The sequence below is a fragment of the Manihot esculenta genome, chromosome 15, assembly GCF_001659605.2.
Source record: "Manihot esculenta cultivar AM560-2 chromosome 15, M.esculenta_v8, whole genome shotgun sequence".
NCBI classification, from domain to species: domain Eukaryota; kingdom Viridiplantae; phylum Streptophyta; class Magnoliopsida; order Malpighiales; family Euphorbiaceae; genus Manihot; species Manihot esculenta.
In genome coordinates this window covers 1,755,043-1,774,245 of record NC_035175.2, presented here as the reverse complement: position 1 = coordinate 1,774,245, position 19,203 = coordinate 1,755,043, and the positions used below count along the sequence as shown (strand labels likewise).

Below are 19,203 nucleotides of genomic sequence, written 5' to 3'. Positions count from 1 at the left end.
AAGCTATTCTTTATTGTAGGTCGCGTTGAGTACATGCATGGGCCTCCTCGCAATTTCTTTTTGGATTCCGTTCTATCCTTCCAAGACGAGCCTCGAGGAGATGGGTTTTTTGTATACGAGCCAGTTAAAATGATTGGATTTGCAGGCAGAAGCCTATGGTGGTTAGCGTAAATCAAAAGTGGGCTTTTTGCAAAATTAGGGTCGGGCCTATTTTTATTTCCGGATTTGGGGTTGAGAAAATTTTATTTGCGATTTTGGGGTTTGACTGTCATGTGGCAGCCGAAAAGGACGCCTGGCGCCTCTTTGACAGGCGCCAAAGCCTGGCGCCACTTTAAGTGGCGCCAGGCTCTATTTTTTTTTTTTTTTAAATGTCTGGCGCCACTTAAAGTGGCACCAGACAATTGTTTTTTTTTTAATTGTTTTTATTATTATTTTTAATTATTAATATATTATAATAAAATATTTATATTATATTAATTTTTTTTATTTATATTATATTTTTATAATAATAAATATTTTTTATAATTTTAATATATTAATATTTAAAAAAATTTTATTATTAATATTTAAATAAAAAATTACTGGAATTATATTTCAGGATTATAAAATTGATATTATGTTGCGGTGAGATGTATAAAAATAATTCAATCATATAGTATAAAGTGATAAATTTTTTTATTATTTTAATATATTAATACATTAATTCTGTAATTAAATAGTATAAAATGTTATTTTATAACTTTACAAAATACGTAGTTATAAATAATTATTGTAGTTATAAATAATTATTATATTATCTTACTATTAGATATTATACGAAAATTGAGTTATTTATAATTTATTAAAAAATTAATTAATTAATCTAATTCAAAGTAAATTAATTAAATTTATTATATTTGATAAATTATAAACAATCAGGTGATCGCATGCAACATTTAAGTAGCCTATAATAATATTCTATAATTCTAAATAGCAGTTAATAAAAAGTAAATTTAATTTTTATAATTTTAAATATTAATATTTATTTATTTATTTATTTTTATAATTATAAACAATAATGTAATTTAAATAATTAATAAAAAATAATAATTAAATATTATATACGATCACTTGATTATTTATAATTTATTAAATAAAATAATATAATAATTTTAAATATTTTATACGAATTGTTTATAATTTATTAAAAATAAAAAATAACTAAATTAAGTAATTAATTTAATAAAGCTATTTTATACAGATTTAATAGCAGTATAATATTATAATTCTAAATATTTTTATAATATTATTACATATTGAAAATATTTTTCTAAAATATAATAATTATTTATAACTAGTCTTAGGATTTTGTAAAATTATGAAATAACATTAAACGTATATAAAAATATTGATACTATTTAATTACAGAATTACTGTATTAATATATTAAAATAATAAAAAAAATTATCCATCTAATCGCAATATAATATTAATTTTATAATTCTGAAATATAATTTCAGTAATTTTTTATTTAAATATTAATAATAAAATTTTTTAAATATTAATATATTAAAATTATAAAAAATATTTATTATTATAAAAATATAATATAAATAAAAAAAATATAATATAAATATTTTATTATAATATATTAATAATTAAAAATAATAATAATAACAATTGAAAAAAAAAAACAATTGTCTGGCGCCACTTTAAGTGGCGCCAGACATTGAAAAAAAAAAAAAAAAAAAAGAGCCTGACGCCACTTAAAGTGGCGCCAGGCTCTGGTGAGTCCTTTTCGGCTGCCACGTGGCAGTCAAACTCCAAAATCGCAAATAAAATTTTCTCAATCCCAAATCCGAAAATAAAAATAAGGCCGACCCTAATTTTACAAAAAGCCCATCAAAAGTAGAGAGCACATTTGCACGAGGAAATTATAGTATGAAACCAGGTACCGACTGGGATTTCCTAATTGATAAAACAAATCAATAAAACACATGTTTGGAACTGTTTTGAAAAAAAAAAAGTAAAAGGTACTTTTTTTTTAAAACAAAAGTATACCAAGATTTTTTATTGGTGCAACGGGTTCATGCTATAATTTCTTGCATGCGTGAGGATCCAGTCATACATGACATGAGACGGATGCTACTAATTGCATGAATTAATAAGAAAAGAATTTATCGACTTTGATGTAGCGATTTATTACAGTGAACAAGCCCTAAGTTATCCTTCCCTAATAGGTTGAAAAAATGATGCACTGCAACTTAGCGCATATTGCCTAATTAGCCTACATTTCTGCTTTTCTTCTTATAAAGTGTTCGGACTTCCGACTATTTCAATGATTTGGTATTCAATTTTGCTCGTCTATTTTTGAACACCCTAGCATTCTTTTTAAAGGTTACTCGCATATGTAATGAGTACTGTGTTGTTAGCCCCCTGCCACGGGAAACCGATGTGGCTATACTTGGGAATGCGGTGGCTCGCTGCAACTGCGGGTTCTTGTGGGTGTAATGCTGTTAGCGATAAGCGATCTTCAACTGTTTCTATGCTCGCGTTTGATTTGGAATGAAATTGCGTTAACATAAAAGAATTCCATTTCATGTTTGTTGATTATAAGCCTTTAATAAGGATTGGTTGGTTGGAGGGGTGTGTGTGAAAGAAGGAGAAAGGAAGAAAGAACATAAGCTCCTTCACATTATTGCTTCATTTAAGACAGTTGTGCATACTTCTTGTCAATGCCGGCCTCAGTTTGCTAATTACATATGATCTGTTGCTTATCATCCCCACCGTGCAACTGTCACCTGAACGATGACATCAAATCCATCAGAACTCAGGATTGACAAGAACTTGCAGATACTATGGCCATGGACTTCGATATTCGCTAGTACTCATCCCAGTTCATAAGAATCACCGTGCACTCCAAATAATATACAGACGAGTTCTTTGCTCCTTAACAAGCCTTGAACACCCTCTCCATGATCGGAGTTTTGGGAATCGCATCCGTGGAGATTGTCTTACCATAAGGGGTTTTATGTTGGAGAAAGGTTGTCTAGATTTGTGCAACACTCTTGGCTGCCCTGCCTAATTGTCGAGGTGGAGGTTATAGAAGCTAGCTACGGAGGAACTGAGGAAGCTTTTCATGGCTTTATATGGAAAAGGCATGTGAAAAGAGATGACGTGGGAGACAGTATGTGGTGGCGTGGTGGGTGACAAGTGTTGGTCCCTGAGTGGGTTGACATGGCAGCAAGGTCTCGTTGAATCAGAGATGACACAACAGACCCATCAGCTTGTTTCCCTTGCCAAATCACCTGGAAAACGACTACTGGTTAATTGATCCTACTGACAGAAGGCATGATCGTATTGGCTCTTTATCTTTGTGTTGTGTGTCCATTCTTTTGCCGAAGGTGGAAACACAGCGAGATCAGCACATTCTTATATATGTAATTTTAATTAAACTCAAGATTTTATAATCCTAGAGACAACGTCTGTGTCAAAACTTATCAACTCATCACAGGAACTCCAGATAGAATTTAGACAAGATCAACTCTCGAAAACCAGAATCAGCAGTATGTCATAATGGGCTTACAAGAAACACCAGCTGTGGGCCTGGGCCTTTGAAAGGGGTTTAATCGCAATTGCAAGTTTCTGAGGGGCACAAAAAGGAATTATTAAATTATTTAGGGGGCCAAAAGCAAATATTTACCAGAAACCCAAATAACGAAAATTTCAAATTACTTGAGCAATTGCACACGGGAAAGTTTCCTCAGCTACCGGTCTTGGGTCTTGCTAGCTGTTTACCAGGTTCTTCCATTGGGGGGGAGAGAGATGTCGTGCCTGGCGTGCTTCGCTTCTTGCTGTGCTACTATGACCTGCGGCCTCTGCACATCGGTGGCCTCGGGTTTATCCAAGAAATCTGCCAGACTTGCTTACTGTGGTCTCTTTGGTCTGTCTCTGATCGTTTCATGGATTCTCAGAGAAGTTGCTGCTCCGCTTTTGGAGAAACTCCCTTGTGAGTCCTATTCCTCACTACCTTCTTTTTTTTCTATCCCAGTTTTCTTCTTTTTAGGCCAAATTTTGATTCTTTTAGTCCTAACTCCTAAATGCTTGTAGGTTTGGGTAATTTAGAAGAAACATATTTTCATTTTGGTATGATGAGTGCTGGATGCTTTTTGCAGTAAATGTCTGACAATTGTCATAATTCGTAATAATTTATAGATACAAGTTGGGTTTTTCATTTAATTTTACTAAGGTGTGTTGATGATTGGGAAATAATTGCTAGTGTGGAATTATTTGAGACTTGTTGTTCAGTTAGAAGAATCTCATCCATATATCTTTGCAGGGATAAAATCTTCTGATACTCACTCGGAGGAATGGTATCAAATACAGGCAGTACTTCGGGTGAGCTTGGGAAATTTCTTGTTTTTCGCAATACTTGCTATAATAATGATTGGCGTAAAAGACCAAAATGATAGGCGTGACTCATGGCACCATGGTGGATGGATTGCAAAGATGGTGATCTGGCTTTTGCTTGTTGTCCTCATGTTTTTCATGCCCAATGTCATTATCTCAATCTATGGTCAGTTACTTAAGCTTCCTGGAATGTCAATTTATTACAGTTACCTTATCCAGTTACTTATCCAGGCCTAGTTAAGAACCCGTGATCCTTGCATTACTGTTTGATTAATAAAGATACTGTATATTCTTGAGGCTTATTTTGGCCATTTTTATTAAAAATCTGAATGAGTTGCAATAAATGGCTAAAGAGTACTAAAGATGAGATTTTATATCTTACTGTAACCTGAAAATTTTATTTTATTTTATTTTTGGAACAGGATTGTTCTGTTGATGAAGAGCTAATCTTTTTAATGTACACAACTTCCATTAGGAACATTTTGCGTTTTCAGGACTCATTTACAACTTCTCCAGGCCCCATAAGGATACTTCATAGGTTCTATTTGATTACACTTGCATGAAAGCAAGGGAATAAGCTTTGCTTTTGAAACTTTGTATAATCTTTTATTCATTTATTTCCCTTTCTCCTCTGATTGTTACTTCTCTTCGCCTATTATGTTGTCTTAATCGGGACCCATTTTTTTTATTGTCTTTGGACTTGATCTTTTCATGATATTTGATGTCAAATATCATAATTGACCTATGCAGCAAAAAATTACTTGCAGGAACCATATCCAAATTTGGGGCAGGGCTATTTTTGTTGGTTCAAGTGATTATATTGCTAGACTTTACACACTCATGGAATGATGCATGGGTTGAGAAAGATGAACAGAAATGGTTGGCTCAAGTTCATATGTTTCATAAGCTTCCCTTTTATCATTATTGTTTTGCTTTCTGACCTTTTGATCACTTGTTTTATTAGGTATATTGCGTTGCTTGCCATTTCTATTGTCTGCTACCTTGCAGCTTTTACATTTTCTGGCATTTTGTTTATATGGTTCAACCCATCTGGGCATGACTGTGGCCTCAATGTCTTCTTCATTGTCATGACCATGATCCTTGCATTTGCTTTTGCTATAATAGCATTACATCCCACGGTAAGAATAAGATTTTACTCTTCTATTCATTGCTGCCTCGTAGAGCATAGAAATAGTAGTGTGATCTTATGAACATTCATTATAAACATAATAGTGTGATCTTTGGAGATAGCCATTCGATTTACGTGATTATGTTTATGGTTTACATTTGTTATAGTAATAGTTTCATAACTTTGTGGTTGTGAATGCTAATTTCAAATAGGTTAGTGGAAGCCTCTTGCCTGCCTCAGTGATATCAGTGTATTGTGCTTATGTTTGCTACACGGGCCTCTCCAGTGAGCCACATGATTATGTGTGCAATGGTCTTCACAACAAAACAAAAGCGGTCTCCACCAGCACACTTGTGCTTGGGATGCTTACAACAGTGCTCTCTGTCCTTTACTCTGCTGTTCGTGCTGGGTCTTCAACAACATTTCTATCACCACCATCCTCTCCTAAGTCATCAGGTGTTCTTCATAACTGTGGAGAAACAAATCCTAGATCCTTTTTTTTATATAGATGGTGAAAAGGGAAGTCTGACATGGTCCTTAACTACACAACTAGGCAGGATATCAGCTGTCACCATTCTTTATACGTGCTGACTATTAAATCCTTCCTCTTCTTTTTTTTTTTCCTGACAAAGTCATGCCAGTAAGGTCTTTGATATATATGCTCATTGATTGTACCTGATTCTGCCTTTATTTTTTTTCTTTTGCAATTCCCGAAAACATGGAACTTGAATATAGTGAATAATGACTAGTTCTGCTGCGCTGCTATTTCTGTTACTACTGCTACTACATTCCTGAATTGATACATGGTAGGATGCTTGAAAATGCTAAACTGTACAGTTTTTCAGGGTGGTTTCTTTTCTTTCCATGGAGTGCCTGCCTTTGTGGTATGTGATCGGTGGCCTATGTTTGCTGGAAATTTATTGCAGGCTCAAAAATGAGAACCCTTTTATGGCTTTCAATCGCTTAAAAAGATGGAGTTTAATCTGGTGAAAAAGCAATAGGCTTTTGATTTTTCCAAAGATGTCTTTACATGTATAACTCTGACTGAGTTGACAGGAATTGATTCCTGTATCTTTGAAGCAAGTATCCACCACCAAATTAAGAAACTCAAGCTTTACCGTTGCAGCGCTTCTGGATATTAAATTATTTGCTAATTCTTGTGTTGCAGCTGGGAAGAAACCTCTTCTGGAAGAAAAGTTGGAAGAAGGAGAAGAAAAGAAGGAAAAAGAAGCGCAGCCTGTCAGTTATTCCTATACATTCTTCCACCTGATATTTGCCTTGGCCAGCATGTATTCAGCTATGCTTCTTTCAGGATGGACCAACTCATCTGAAAGCTCTGACCTTATAGACGTAGGATGGACGTCAGTTTGGGTCCGGATATGCACTGAATGGGTGACTGCTGCACTCTACGTATGGACCCTTTTAGCCCCATTGTTTTTCCCTGATCGAGAGTTCCTCTAGGTATCCTTTTCTGTATCATGTCACGGAAGTCCTGAAACTCAAGGATAGGAGTTGTTGAATACTTGCTCTCTCTCAGGTTGGCTGAGGGTATAGCTTTAAGCTTTGTACAAATATCATGTGTATGAGCTATGAGCTTTATTGCTCTTGTTCTTCTGTAAAGGATTTTAAGAAATAAAAAAGTAATAATAGCAGTAATGTAATGGTAGAATATGAACTGAATTTTGTTTGCAGATATTTGGGTACAGAATGGTCATATTCATTTTATGGAAATACCATGTGCGATTGACTGGCTGGACTTAAACTAGAAAGTGATTATTAGAAGAAAAAGCTTGTGGTCTTAACACTTTGATGAATCTTTTAAGGATTAGGTGCTAGTTTGATGTCATTTTTAGCCCTTTATTTGTCATTAATTTGAGGATCATCTGATCTGATAAGCTACTATAAATCCCTATTTAAAAATTAATTAATTAATTTCTAGTGTTTTAAAAAATAAATTAAAATATTTTTTTAATTTAAAAAAATCTATTAAAAGTCTCTATCATTAAATTGAAATTCTATTTTTGTTACTTTAACACTTTATTTTAATGTGAATGCATTTAATAAAACTCTATTTTTGTTACTTTAACCTTAAAAATAAAATGTAACTTGGATGCAGTGGTGTTTAGTATTTTAATAATATTAGTTATAATATCATTTTACGTGATGAATTTGTTTCATTTATAACTGTAGTTTCTGAATACTTACGAAATAGCCTTCGATCCAAAATGGCCGAAGTTCTTGTTTTATATGAATATCTTTTGTGGCTTACTCCTTATTGGAATCTTATATTGAATTAGATTACAAGCTAATATAGTTGTTCATATGTTAGTAAGGGAAGTTGTTTCTTATACTAGTTCCACTAGTTGATTTTTAAAAAATACTTTAAATGATAATATTGTTTTAGATTTTTAGATCTTAAATTAAGTATTTTGGGATCTGATGGTCTAGGACAGTTTAATCTTTTATGTTAAGTTTATTTTTAGTATTGATAATGATTAGGTCTCGAATATCCAGATCACAGTTAAATTAAGACCAAGCATTCTGTTAAAATTCAACACGTCGGTCCACCCACGTAAATGAATCTAGGCCCTGCATCAGCAGAACGGATAGAGTAAGACTCGGACCCAACTAAAAGGGATCTGCTCAACTAACTTAATGGGTCAATGGCCTAATAAACTTTTTCACATCCGGATCATATCAACACAAGTGTTTGAGAGAATTAAATAACTCTAATAATAAAAAAAAGACACAATACATTTGTACGTACGGTTTTACATGATAATTACATATTGTTGTATTGTAGCAGGTGGCAACGGTTATAAAAAAAAAAGAAAAAAAAAAGATGGAGAACATGAACTATTAGAACTAAATTCACAATATATTTTAATCTATTTTTTATTGGATTTCAGGTATCAGATAATATTAAAAAAATATTAGAAGAAAATTTTTATTTTAAAAAAAAAATTATTATTTCTAAATGTATACTTGTTCGTTCTGAATAGTAATGTGAGAATATTTTATATATTTTATATATTCTTCACTTTACTAATAAGTATAATTAAGGAGGAGTTTTTTTAACAAAATTTTAAAAATTATTGGAATGATTTAATATATGTTTTAAATTAAGAAATTAATTAATCAAGAATTAGATAGTGATTTTTTGTTAAAGGTTTGAGTTTGGTACGATAGATATGTGCCTTCAGATATAAATGGAAGGTTCAATGTTTAAAACTTTCTCTGATTTTATAAACAGTATTCCCAATTTTTTAATAGAGCATATATTTATGCAATTTACTCATAAGGGAAATAAAATTATTATAATAATATGAAAAATCGAGATATGAAATGAAATAAAATAAATATTATTTTCTTAATAAAAGATGGAAGGTAAAATATCATAATAATAATAAGGTTAAATATAAAGATGTTAAACCCATAATATCAGTGAACTTAACTATTTATCATACATTGAAACAAAATTACATTTCTTAATTAATAAAAAAATTTACTTTATTCTATTTGCATTTCTATAATTAATTAATTTTAAACAAAATCATAAATTTGGAATGTCCTAGAATTATAAATTATTTAAAAGATATTGTTAATTCCAATTTTCGTTTCCATAAAAAGAAATCCAATTTTTGTTTGCGTTACTGTAGAAAAAGAATACTTCGTTTACTTTAGGGTATTCTTCTATAAAATAAATGTTATTTAAAAAAAAAAAAAAGCGTTCACTTCCCCATTCTCAGTGACTGAGCGTGCTATTCACCTCCACTCACCACCACCGCGGTTCCAGAGAAAAAGTAGAAAAATGAGAAAAAAACATACACAAACACAAAGCCAAAGCTGGGCCTGTAAAAAAAAAAACCTCCCTTCGCAGTCTCACTTTCCTCATTTTTCTCTTTAACATGCACCAGCTCCTTTTCACCATGCCCTCTCCCTCTTCCTCCTCAAAACCCCACAAATTTTCTTCTTCTTCCTCATCAAACCCTAACCCTAATTCAATTTCCTCCTCTTCTTCCATTCCCTGCAAACACTCTCCATCTGCCACCCTTGACATTCTAATTCTGATTCTGGTTCTCTTCTCTGGCATTTTCCTCCTAACTTCTTACTTCTCTTATATCTTTCGCTCTCTTTCCATCCTCCTATCTCACTCTTCCTTTCAACTTTCCATCCATGTCCCTCCCGTTCCCTACATTTGCGGCTTCTTGGCGCTGTTCCTTCTTTCTATTATTCTTGTTGATTTCTGCTGCGGGCCGAGATCTCGCAAGTGCGACAAGCCTGGATGCAAGGGGTTGAAGAAGGCGATGGAGTTCGATTTGCAGTTGCAAACGGAGGATTGTGTGAAATCCAGTGCGGCTAAGGAGTTCGATAAGTTGCCTTGGAAAGGAGGGACTGAAGGTAATCCTGATTATGAATGTCTTCGAGCTGAATTGCGGAAGATGGCTCCGCCTAATGGGAGGGCTGTTTTGCTTTTCCGAGCGAGGTGTGGATGTCCCATCGCTAAATTGGAGGGCTGGGGTCCAAAGAAGGGTCGACGCCATAAAAAGTGAGTTTTGACTTTTTTCCCTCTTCACCTGTTCTCCTCCTGTTTTTGCTTTCTTTGATCGGTTGAATTGGATGCGAATTTTGAAGAAATCGGTTCAATGGTTTTCATCTGTTAACAATAGTTTCTTGAAATACTAGTGGTTACTGTTAGTGATTGCTTGATGCCTTGATATGCTTGTGTGGATTATTAGATTTGGTTTGCTGCGGGTGAGAACTTCAATTTTAGATTGGAGTTTATTCCCTGTGTGCAATGAGCTTGGAATGAAACCGATATTTTGTGTTTGAATGTGCTGGAATTTTCCTTTTCCTCATGACTTGTAACTCTAGGCATAATCTTGCCTTCTATCAGTTGTATGCGGATGATTTTCGCAGTTGCTTCAATATTAGCTGGCTGAATAATTTTCTGGCCGAACAGTTCCGAGACCTATGTATATTGTGCTGTCCTTTGCCAATTTTGATGTTTCTATGAATATGTCATCCTAAAATCTTGGGTGATGTGGATGGTCTTTGCTTAGCAAAGCATTTTAATTGAGCGACTTGGTTTATTGATCAACTTCTTGCATAAATAACTACATATGTACATATTAAATTTGTAAAACATCTAATCCATTGAACTCAGAAAATACTGCTTTCTTTATGTTTGTCTCTAGTGTGATGATTATGTGATTTCCTATACATCTTTTTGTTAAATTATAATGTTCCTTATTATTTTGTTATTATGATTGTGACTTCCCTCTTTTCAATGGTTTAAGAGGCCATTTGATCATATCATAAGTCAAACCATACAGTACATTCTATATACTTAAATTCTTGCATTAAGGCTTCTAAACCCTGATGCTAATTGATTTTTATCATTGTTTTGAGAGGGACCTTGAAAATAAAAGTTGAAAATATGTGGAGGTATGGAAATTATATTGGTTGAAATTAGGTGGACCTCATCAATTGTATATCGAATACCCTTGACTATTCATTTTACCACCAAACCCATGTCGACACCACACAACATGTGATAAAACATGAAATATGTGTTTGGCACATATTCATTTAGTCGGACACTCAAATTTCAAGAGACCTCTAAGATGAATATTATAATTAATAAAGCAATCTTTTCTCTCAAGATGGAGGGCGTGGATAACAAAACATTTGTTTTTCTTCTTGGATAGAAAATAATTATTTGGTTGTATTTTAGATGATGTATTTAGTTGTATTTGATAATCTGTATAGGCTATACTTGTTATTTCAGATTTTGATATTTCTATTCTATTTTATTTTATATAACATAACATACCCAAACACCCGTGGCTAAATTTAGATCTATATCCCTATATTTTCTATTTAGAAAGTTGACGAGTTAGACACTAGGATATATATCCATTTCTGGCACTCCTACCCTAGTCCGAGTAACACAAAATGTGATTACTGTAGTTACGTCCAAGTGTTGATAACTCAAGAATGGACTGTTTGAACTTGGAGCTTGTTAATTTACCTTAACTGGACAGTAGTTGAGCTTAAATGTTCAGTTTACATTTTATTGCTCTCCCATGTTCTCTTTGTGGGAGCATGTGCATGCATGCATCTTGGATGCGAGAATGTATGTAGACTTGTGGCATAATGAACCAATAGAAAGATACTCCCAGAAGGTAAACTGTATCCTTTTTTTCCCATTTTCAAATCATTTAACATCAGTTAACAGTGATAGATGGCACACATGTTTATGTGCATTTGTGTGAATGTGTGCTGATGGATTTCTTTAGGAGATGGTATTGATGTTTGTATTGGGCTTAGTTAACTTGTAAATTGTTAACATACCTGTTTTTGGGCTTTCTTCTCCTCCAAATTGAAAATTACAGCGCAATATGACAAGATAATGTACACATAATGGATTAAAAAAACCAACAATAAGAACAAATTAAATGGTCTTATGTTGACTGTTCTAGAACAGCAATAACATGCAAATTTCAGAACAAGTTTGTCTGCTAGAAAAGTATATTGTATTATCTCGTGAAATGGAATCAATAGTGTTAGATGGTAATTGAGAGGAGTGGGTTGTTTTCAAATAGTGGAAGTGCTTACACAGTCCTCACTCCTCACATGGTTTATGGAGCTATCTTAAAGTAATCACAAATTGTTCTCATGTGTTATATGGTGTCAATTTACATAGCTGTTTACTGCTAGTTAACAATCTGTGAAGACACCCTCCCTTTTGTCTATTTAACATGGTCATATTTTTAAAGCGTAGTGTACTGGTTTAGTTGAGATGCACTCTCAGTTATCTTGCGCCCTTTATTTAGTCCCTTATTCAATGATCTGGTAATTATATTCTCCTGCTTTCTTACTTAGTAAATCATAATATAAATGAAGTTCTTTCAGAAGAACTGTTTTTTAGGTGTTCACATCCTAGACTATTGGCTACATCTAGGTATTTATAGCAAATTACTCTAATTTTTGCATTATAAATGAACTTCCTTTATAACCTCTGCTAAACATTCACATCCTAGTTTAATGGTTGCACTAGTTAGACATTTATGTTCTGCTTTTGCTTTCTTATTGCCTGGATTAGTAAGATTGGTTGGGCATGACAACTTATATTTTTAAGGTGATGTGCAACAAGTTAGACACTAAAAGTAGTATTCACCATTCAGCATTCTCTTGGACCAAAGGAAGAATTTGCTTAGGAAGTTCCCTGTAATTATTTGTAGACAAAATTAAGAGTGTTTTTACCTTTTTCTTTTTCTATATATATATATATATATATATATATATATATATATAAAGATAAAATTGTCTGAGCCTATTACATGTTCAAGAATTTGGGATTTATTTGTTTAATTATATGGAAAACTATTGGTTGTTTATACTCCTCTATGAGTACTAATATTGTGGTGAGTTTGATTAATCCAAATCGTGTGATTTGTTGTTATGATGATAATTCTTTCTCGTAACTTCTGGCACTTACAGGGCTTTGGCTAATGTGGCTGTTAATGGAGGAGATCATCGCTGATTGTTTCTGATGGTTTCATTGTCAAGGACCCTCTTTACCATCTTGTTCAGCTTCCAGATTTTGACTTCTCATTTTTTAAGATATTACACCCATCATCAGAACAATTTTTCTAATCCCATGATCTGGCAGTGGGGTTCCTTCAATCCATATGTATCTGCATTTCCTTGGGAGATGATTCTTGTTTTCTTAAAAGATGGACCAAACTCAATAGCGACTCTCATTTCTGGAAGGATATACAAGTTCAATGGGAATAAAATACATATTACATGAGCCAGTTGCTCACTTTGGTATTCGATTTGTTGTTAGTTATGCTCTTGGTTGTTTCATCCTTTTATATATCCTGATGCGGCTGGGAAAGTGGATTTCTTTAATGTCATGAAACTGATGGCACTCAGAACTGCAATTTTATTTTATTTTTGGGGATTTAATTTGGGGTGGGATACTTGCTCGGGGTAGTAAGCCTTTGTAGCGTTAGTCTTGGTCTTGGATACAGTTAGGGATAGCATGTCCAGATTAAAATCTCTTTTGTGGTCGCCTAGTGTAGAATTGTTTAGGGTGGAACCACTAACCAGAGAAGCGCGTAGGTAGCACATGATGTCCTCGAGAGTTTTTTTTTTTTTTTTTTTTTTCCCTTCTTTTTTGGTATATCGGGAAGGAATCACTCAGAACGGAGGAATGTTGCAATTCACCTTCAAAGTTTTAGATGTTAAAATGGCTCAAGCAAAGAATGAAATGCTGGAATTTTGAAGCTCCATTTGTCTACTCGGTGCTCGGACCGAATATTATCGGAACGGGTTTAGATAAATGGAGTTTGGTACACCGTACGCGTTAAAGTTTTAAAGTTTAAAATTAGTTCTGTGATGGGTTCGGGTTTTATACATTAGTATTTTAATTTATTTATATAAATAATTAATTTAATATAAAATATATGTTTTATAATAATATTTATAATTTTTTTTACATTTTTAATTTAAAAATTAGAATTTAAATATTTTTTAATAAATATCAATTTTTAAAATACAAATTATTAATAAAAATACATTTTTATATAGATTATTAATTAAAACATATAACTTAACCAAATTCAAGTATTATTTGAATGATGATTTTCCGGTAAAGAAGGATAAGTTACTTTTCTACTCCTTCACTTTCAAATAGAAGGTAAATGGTTATGTGCCAAAACTTAAAACTGTTCAACTTTGCTCTCTTATCTTTTAGAAAGAGAAAAATCTCTCTTTTATCTGTTTCTGAGCGAAAGGCTCTTCTTCTATCGCTGGTGTCGGCTCCTCTCTGCCTCTCTGAACAGAGGGGGGGCTTTCGTCCTCCAGTCTGGCTGTGGATTACTCTCCCCTTAGCCGGGATGGGTGTATAAATGGTTTTTGATTTTGTTGCTTGCAGGGATGTTTTTTTGCGAGAGTTTCTCTATGGCTGCATGTTGGCTTTCTGTGTGTATATTTCTTTTTCTTGTTTTTTCGGGTTGAGGCCCTCCAAACCTGTTCTTTTCTTTAGCTCTTTCTGGCGGAAGAAAGGATTGCTCGTGTAGCGCATAACTTTGAAGGCTTGGTGTCGTCGAGAGCACATCTTCATCAACCTTTATCGGATTCTTTTTTCTGGAATGGCCTCTCTTGGTTCAGGCTTTGTATGGGTTGTTCTCTTTGTTCTGTGCTTCCTTTGTGTTTCCAAACCAGAAAGAGTTAGTTGGCTATGGTTTTCTAGTGCTGATTCTCCTAAAGCGCAAGTTGTCGCAGAAGAACGCACCTCCCCTCCTCCTAGTGACGATATGAACGGAGACATCCTTCCTTGACTCGTTTTACGAGCTCCTTGATGCGATGAAGGAAGAGTTTATCTCTAAAGCTTTCCGATGGCCTCTGGGTTATAGATCTGGTGATGTTTGTCTCGGAAAAGTCTTTTCTGATAGCTTCCCCCTCCTTGTTCTTAAGTGAGTGTTGTTAAGGCTTTGAAAGTCTATAGAAGGGGTTCTTTCGCCGGCTTCGGCTTGGTTTTTTCGTTGGATTTGCTGGAAGCAAGGACGGCAGTTTTGTATGGAGTCTCTGCCAGGTCAAGTTGACGAGTCCTAGGGCTCCGGACTTTTATTGGTTGTTTTGTTTTGGGCTCTAGGCTCCCTTCTGTTTGTGCCTTTTGTATGGGCATGGTTTAATGTGTACAAGTCTTGAACCTTTATTCCAATAGACCTCTGGCCTTTTACCCTTAAATGAACATCATCTTCAAAAAAAAAACCCACAACATACCAAAAAGATTTCTATTACGACTTGGCTTTGGTTCCCACTCTAAAGTCTTGCTCAACCCATTTGGACATCTCTCGAGGCCAAAGTTTCATTGCCTTGTTCTGAAATCAAGTCTTCATTCAAGCAAATTCATACGTAACAGCTTGATTAACATGTATGCCAAATGTGGGTTTTTAGCCGATGCTGATGTCTTGTTTGAATTAATGTGCCCTATGATTTAATGATATCTGGAATATGTGAAATCTGGAAAATTAGATGATGCCGCAAGTAACGGCAGGTAATGCCTGCAAAAGTTTGTGTTTCGTACGCTACTATGATGATGGTTTTGTCGACAATGATTGTTGGATGGACGCAATTGACAGATGAGAAATCTGGGTGTGTGGTTCCTAATCTTGGCAACTGTGATCTCCGCTTATTCTCATTTAGGTGAGATTTGACTTGTATGCAAAAATGTGAGCATCGATACTGCCATAAAGATGTTCCATGAAGTCAGGTAGAAAGGCAGAAAGCATTTACTGTCTACACGCAGATTGGCCTTGCATGGACATGCGAACTAGGGAAGAAATTTTATGAGCATGAAGAGTGTACATAATATAAATCCGGATATCCAAGTACCATGGTTGTATGGCAGATATCTTGAGTAGAGAAGGACGTCTTGAAGAAGCTGAGGAAATGATAAGGAGCATGCCCATGAAGGCAGATATCATGATATGGGGCACACTGCTAGCAGCATGCAGGAACTCATGGGAATGTCGATGTAGGAGAAAGGGCTGCAGAAAATTTGCAAGTCTGGAACCATCTCATGGGGCAAGCAGAATTCTTTTATCCAACATATACGCGGATGCAGGAAGCTGGGAGGAGGCATATTTAGTTAGGAGAGCAATGCAACTTCACAGAATTCAGAGATTGCCAGGATACAATGATAAGAGTGGCATGAACGAAGGCTAGTACAACTTTATTCTATCGTTTTAAACAGGCATTTTTTTTCCCCGTTTGATCTTGCAATAGGTGCTTTGCATGCTAATCCCCTTAACAATGATAATCTCAGTACCAATAGTTGGTATGTGTTCGGTGCAGAGACATAATTAGATCAACAAACCTGAAGGAACCTGCTAGATGTGGGGCTTTTCGTTGTTTCAGATTTAAAAAGAATAATAATAATTCTAAAACCATGGTCGTAAAACATACCGCGGTTTTGAACTGCGTTAAGTTTCAATTACTGCACTTTTTCAGCGCATTATATATATATATATATATTTTTTTTTAAAAAAAATTTATTTAAAAAAAAAAAAATTAAAATTCTACCACATTTATAAATGCTGTAAAATCTTTGCCAAAATCAGCTCTTTTCTTTAAAGTTCTTTTTCCTTTCTCCTTTCGCTCAAATTTTCTTTTAAAAAATTATTGGCTTCTCTTAATTTACTCTATCATAAATTTTCTTCTTTCTTTTATATTTATCTGAAATTATTTTCTCATAATTTTTCTTTATCCTCTCATATTTATTCTTTCTTTCATATTTCTTACTTTCTGATTCAAAAGTAAAAAAATCATTCAATTTCTATTGATGAAATAGGCTTTGTTTTTATCAACATAGATATGTATTTTTTTAAAAAAATTTTATGTTTGATTAAATTGATAAAAATTAAAAAAAAATAAAATATTTTTATTTCATAATTTTATTTATTTAATCAAACGGTTAGTAAACACGTGGCAAAGGTGGTCGTCTTTCATAAAATAAGTCATTAAAAAGTATTTATAAATTTATGCCATATTATTTTATTATTTGTAATTAATTAATAAATTTATATTTATAAAAAAAATTATAGTTTGTAGGTAGAGTAGTAGAATGAATTAAATTTTAGATTTATAGTTAAAAAAATTAAAGTTGTCTTTATTTGAGAAATATAAAAGATTAATAATATCTGTAATATATTTATAATAATGTGATAAATAATAGAAAAATATCTTAAAATTTTATATATATTGTTGAAAATTTTTTTATAGGAATAAATTGATAAAAATTTGGCATTCACGTTTAAATAAAATTGATTTATTTTTATTAAAAAAATATAATATATTATTAATATTATTATACATTTTTATTATTTATAATTAGGTTGAAATATAAATGGAATTACAGATATTTTGTATAAAAAAATTATTATATAATTTGTTAGAAAATTTTTTTATAGAAATAAAAATGTATTAAAAATATATAAATTTAATAAATAAATGCCATAAATTTATATATACAATTTTTATAGGTAAAATTAATATGGTAAAAATAGAAAAATTTTATCAATAAATAAGTTAAATTTTTTTATATATATTGTTTGAAAAACTTTTTGAGTTGGAATGAAATTGATAAAATTGAGCAACAAATTTGATTGATTTGTCGACTTTAAAATTCTACACTATTTTCAAACCAATATAATATTTTCTATGATTTCTACACTTCTCATTTTTACAGTTGTCATAACCACACTTAACCCTCGACTCTCTTTATTAAATGATAGCTTTCCGTCATTTTTCTATGATTAGAGGATGAATACTCTTTATTTATATAATATAAATCATAAGCATTATATGTCAATTATTTATTGAACTTGTAACTTAACTCTTTTTACAAATTTGCATGTGACTTGTTCTTTATTATTATAATAATGATATGTGCTACGACCATACATGTAATCTGTTTTGATACATAATTTTATAATATGTACTATAACCTTACATATGACTTGCTTTGAAATCTAATATAAAATTACAACATGTACTATAATTTTGTATGTGATTTGTTTTAAAATAAAATACAAAATTATAATACGTACTTTATTCTTGTACGTAACTTCTCTGATGCATACTATAAAATTATGTATAACATGCACTATGACATTGCATGTGACTTGTTTTAAAACATAATATAAAATTATGATAAGTACTTCGCCCTTACATTGACTTTTTGGATACATACTACTTTTCTGAATGTGACCCATAAATACATAAATTGCATGTGTACTATTATACTACTATCGCATTCTGAAGTATTGGCTAACATTGCATGTTACTCGTACCTGCAAAGATTGCTTATGAGTTATTTTTTTTATAATTTACAAATGCTACACAATACTTATTTTATTAATAATATTTATTATAAATTTATGACTTATTTATTTAAAATTTATTTTACAAATATGACGAGTAGACAAAATTACTATGATTACATAAATCCGGACCATGATCATTTTTTATTGACACAACAATAGTCTCATAGATTGCAGTCGGTTCGGAATAAAGAAATTACAAATGTGCCACTATATTGTAGGCGATTTGCAAGTGTTTTAAAGTAAAATTTTCACCCCATCTTGAGTCATATCTTAGAATTTCTAAATTTTATAATACTGTTAGATTATAATTCTTTTTGTTGGATCATCGTTTAATAATAATATTGGTTGAGAGATTGCGTCCAGAAGTGCACACATTGATAATGCTAGCACTAGATAGTACAATTTCTCTTTAGGACGTAGATATTATTTCGGGCCTACTAAGATGGAGATGTTGTCGCTAACTCTATTACAATTTGGATGATATATTGTCAAGAGTTTTTAAGTCTCTTACCTTAAGCTAATATAATATATGATAATTTTTTGCCATTAAATTGATTAGTCAAAATTTTTAATAAACTATCCGATGATGCTGATGAAGAAGTGATTCAGAGACATGTTTGTGCTTGAATTTTTCTACGGACTAATATTTGAGATTTTTTTTTAAAACTTGAAAAAGGCAAAAAGCCCCTGAATGTGCAGCTCTTTCCCATGGATATGATTCAGTTTACTCTTCCTACCAGATTCCATGTTTGATGCTTCAAACCTTTTGTTGCATAACAAGCC

At 32.5% G+C, this 19,203-nt stretch overlaps 2 protein-coding genes across 2 annotated transcripts; both read left to right on the top strand.

The window, feature by feature from the left end:
* The first annotated feature begins 3,709 nt into the window (after window positions 1-3,709).
* Window positions 3,710-7,198, top strand: LOC110601889 (probable serine incorporator). Its single transcript, XM_021739275.2, has 6 exons — window positions 3,710-3,988; window positions 4,319-4,555; window positions 5,157-5,268; window positions 5,354-5,528; window positions 5,731-5,974; window positions 6,687-7,198. The coding sequence occupies exons 1-6, from the start codon at window positions 3,805-3,807 to the stop codon at window positions 6,977-6,979; spliced, it is 1,245 nt and encodes a 414-aa protein (XP_021594967.1). The 5' UTR covers window positions 3,710-3,804; the 3' UTR covers window positions 6,980-7,198.
* A 2,071-nt stretch (window positions 7,199-9,269) lies between these two features.
* On the top strand, window positions 9,270-13,360 carry LOC110601890 (uncharacterized protein At5g19025). Its single transcript, XM_021739278.2, has 2 exons — window positions 9,270-10,067; window positions 13,025-13,360. The coding sequence occupies exons 1-2, from the start codon at window positions 9,427-9,429 to the stop codon at window positions 13,065-13,067; spliced, it is 684 nt and encodes a 227-aa protein (XP_021594970.1). The 5' UTR covers window positions 9,270-9,426; the 3' UTR covers window positions 13,068-13,360.
* The last annotated feature ends 5,843 nt before the right edge of the window (window positions 13,361-19,203 follow it).

What these genes read in the sequence shown, in the direction of transcription:
- LOC110601889 (XM_021739275.2), top strand. Translation starts at nt 3,805, where the DNA reads ATGTCGTGCCTGGCGTGCTTCGCTTCTTGCTGTGCTACTATGACCTGC. An exon ending in GCTTTTGGAGAAACTCCCTT is followed by an intron (nt 3,989 to 4,318) that starts GTGAGTCCTATT and finishes ATATCTTTGCAG; the next exon opens with GGATAAAATCTTCTGATACT. An exon ending in TGTCATTATCTCAATCTATG is followed by an intron (nt 4,556 to 5,156) that starts GTCAGTTACTTA and finishes AATTACTTGCAG; the next exon opens with GAACCATATCCAAATTTGGG.
- LOC110601890 (XM_021739278.2), top strand. Translation starts at nt 9,427, where the DNA reads ATGCACCAGCTCCTTTTCACCATGCCCTCTCCCTCTTCCTCCTCAAAA. An exon ending in AAGGGTCGACGCCATAAAAA is followed by an intron (nt 10,068 to 13,024) that starts GTGAGTTTTGAC and finishes TGGCACTTACAG; the next exon opens with GGCTTTGGCTAATGTGGCTG.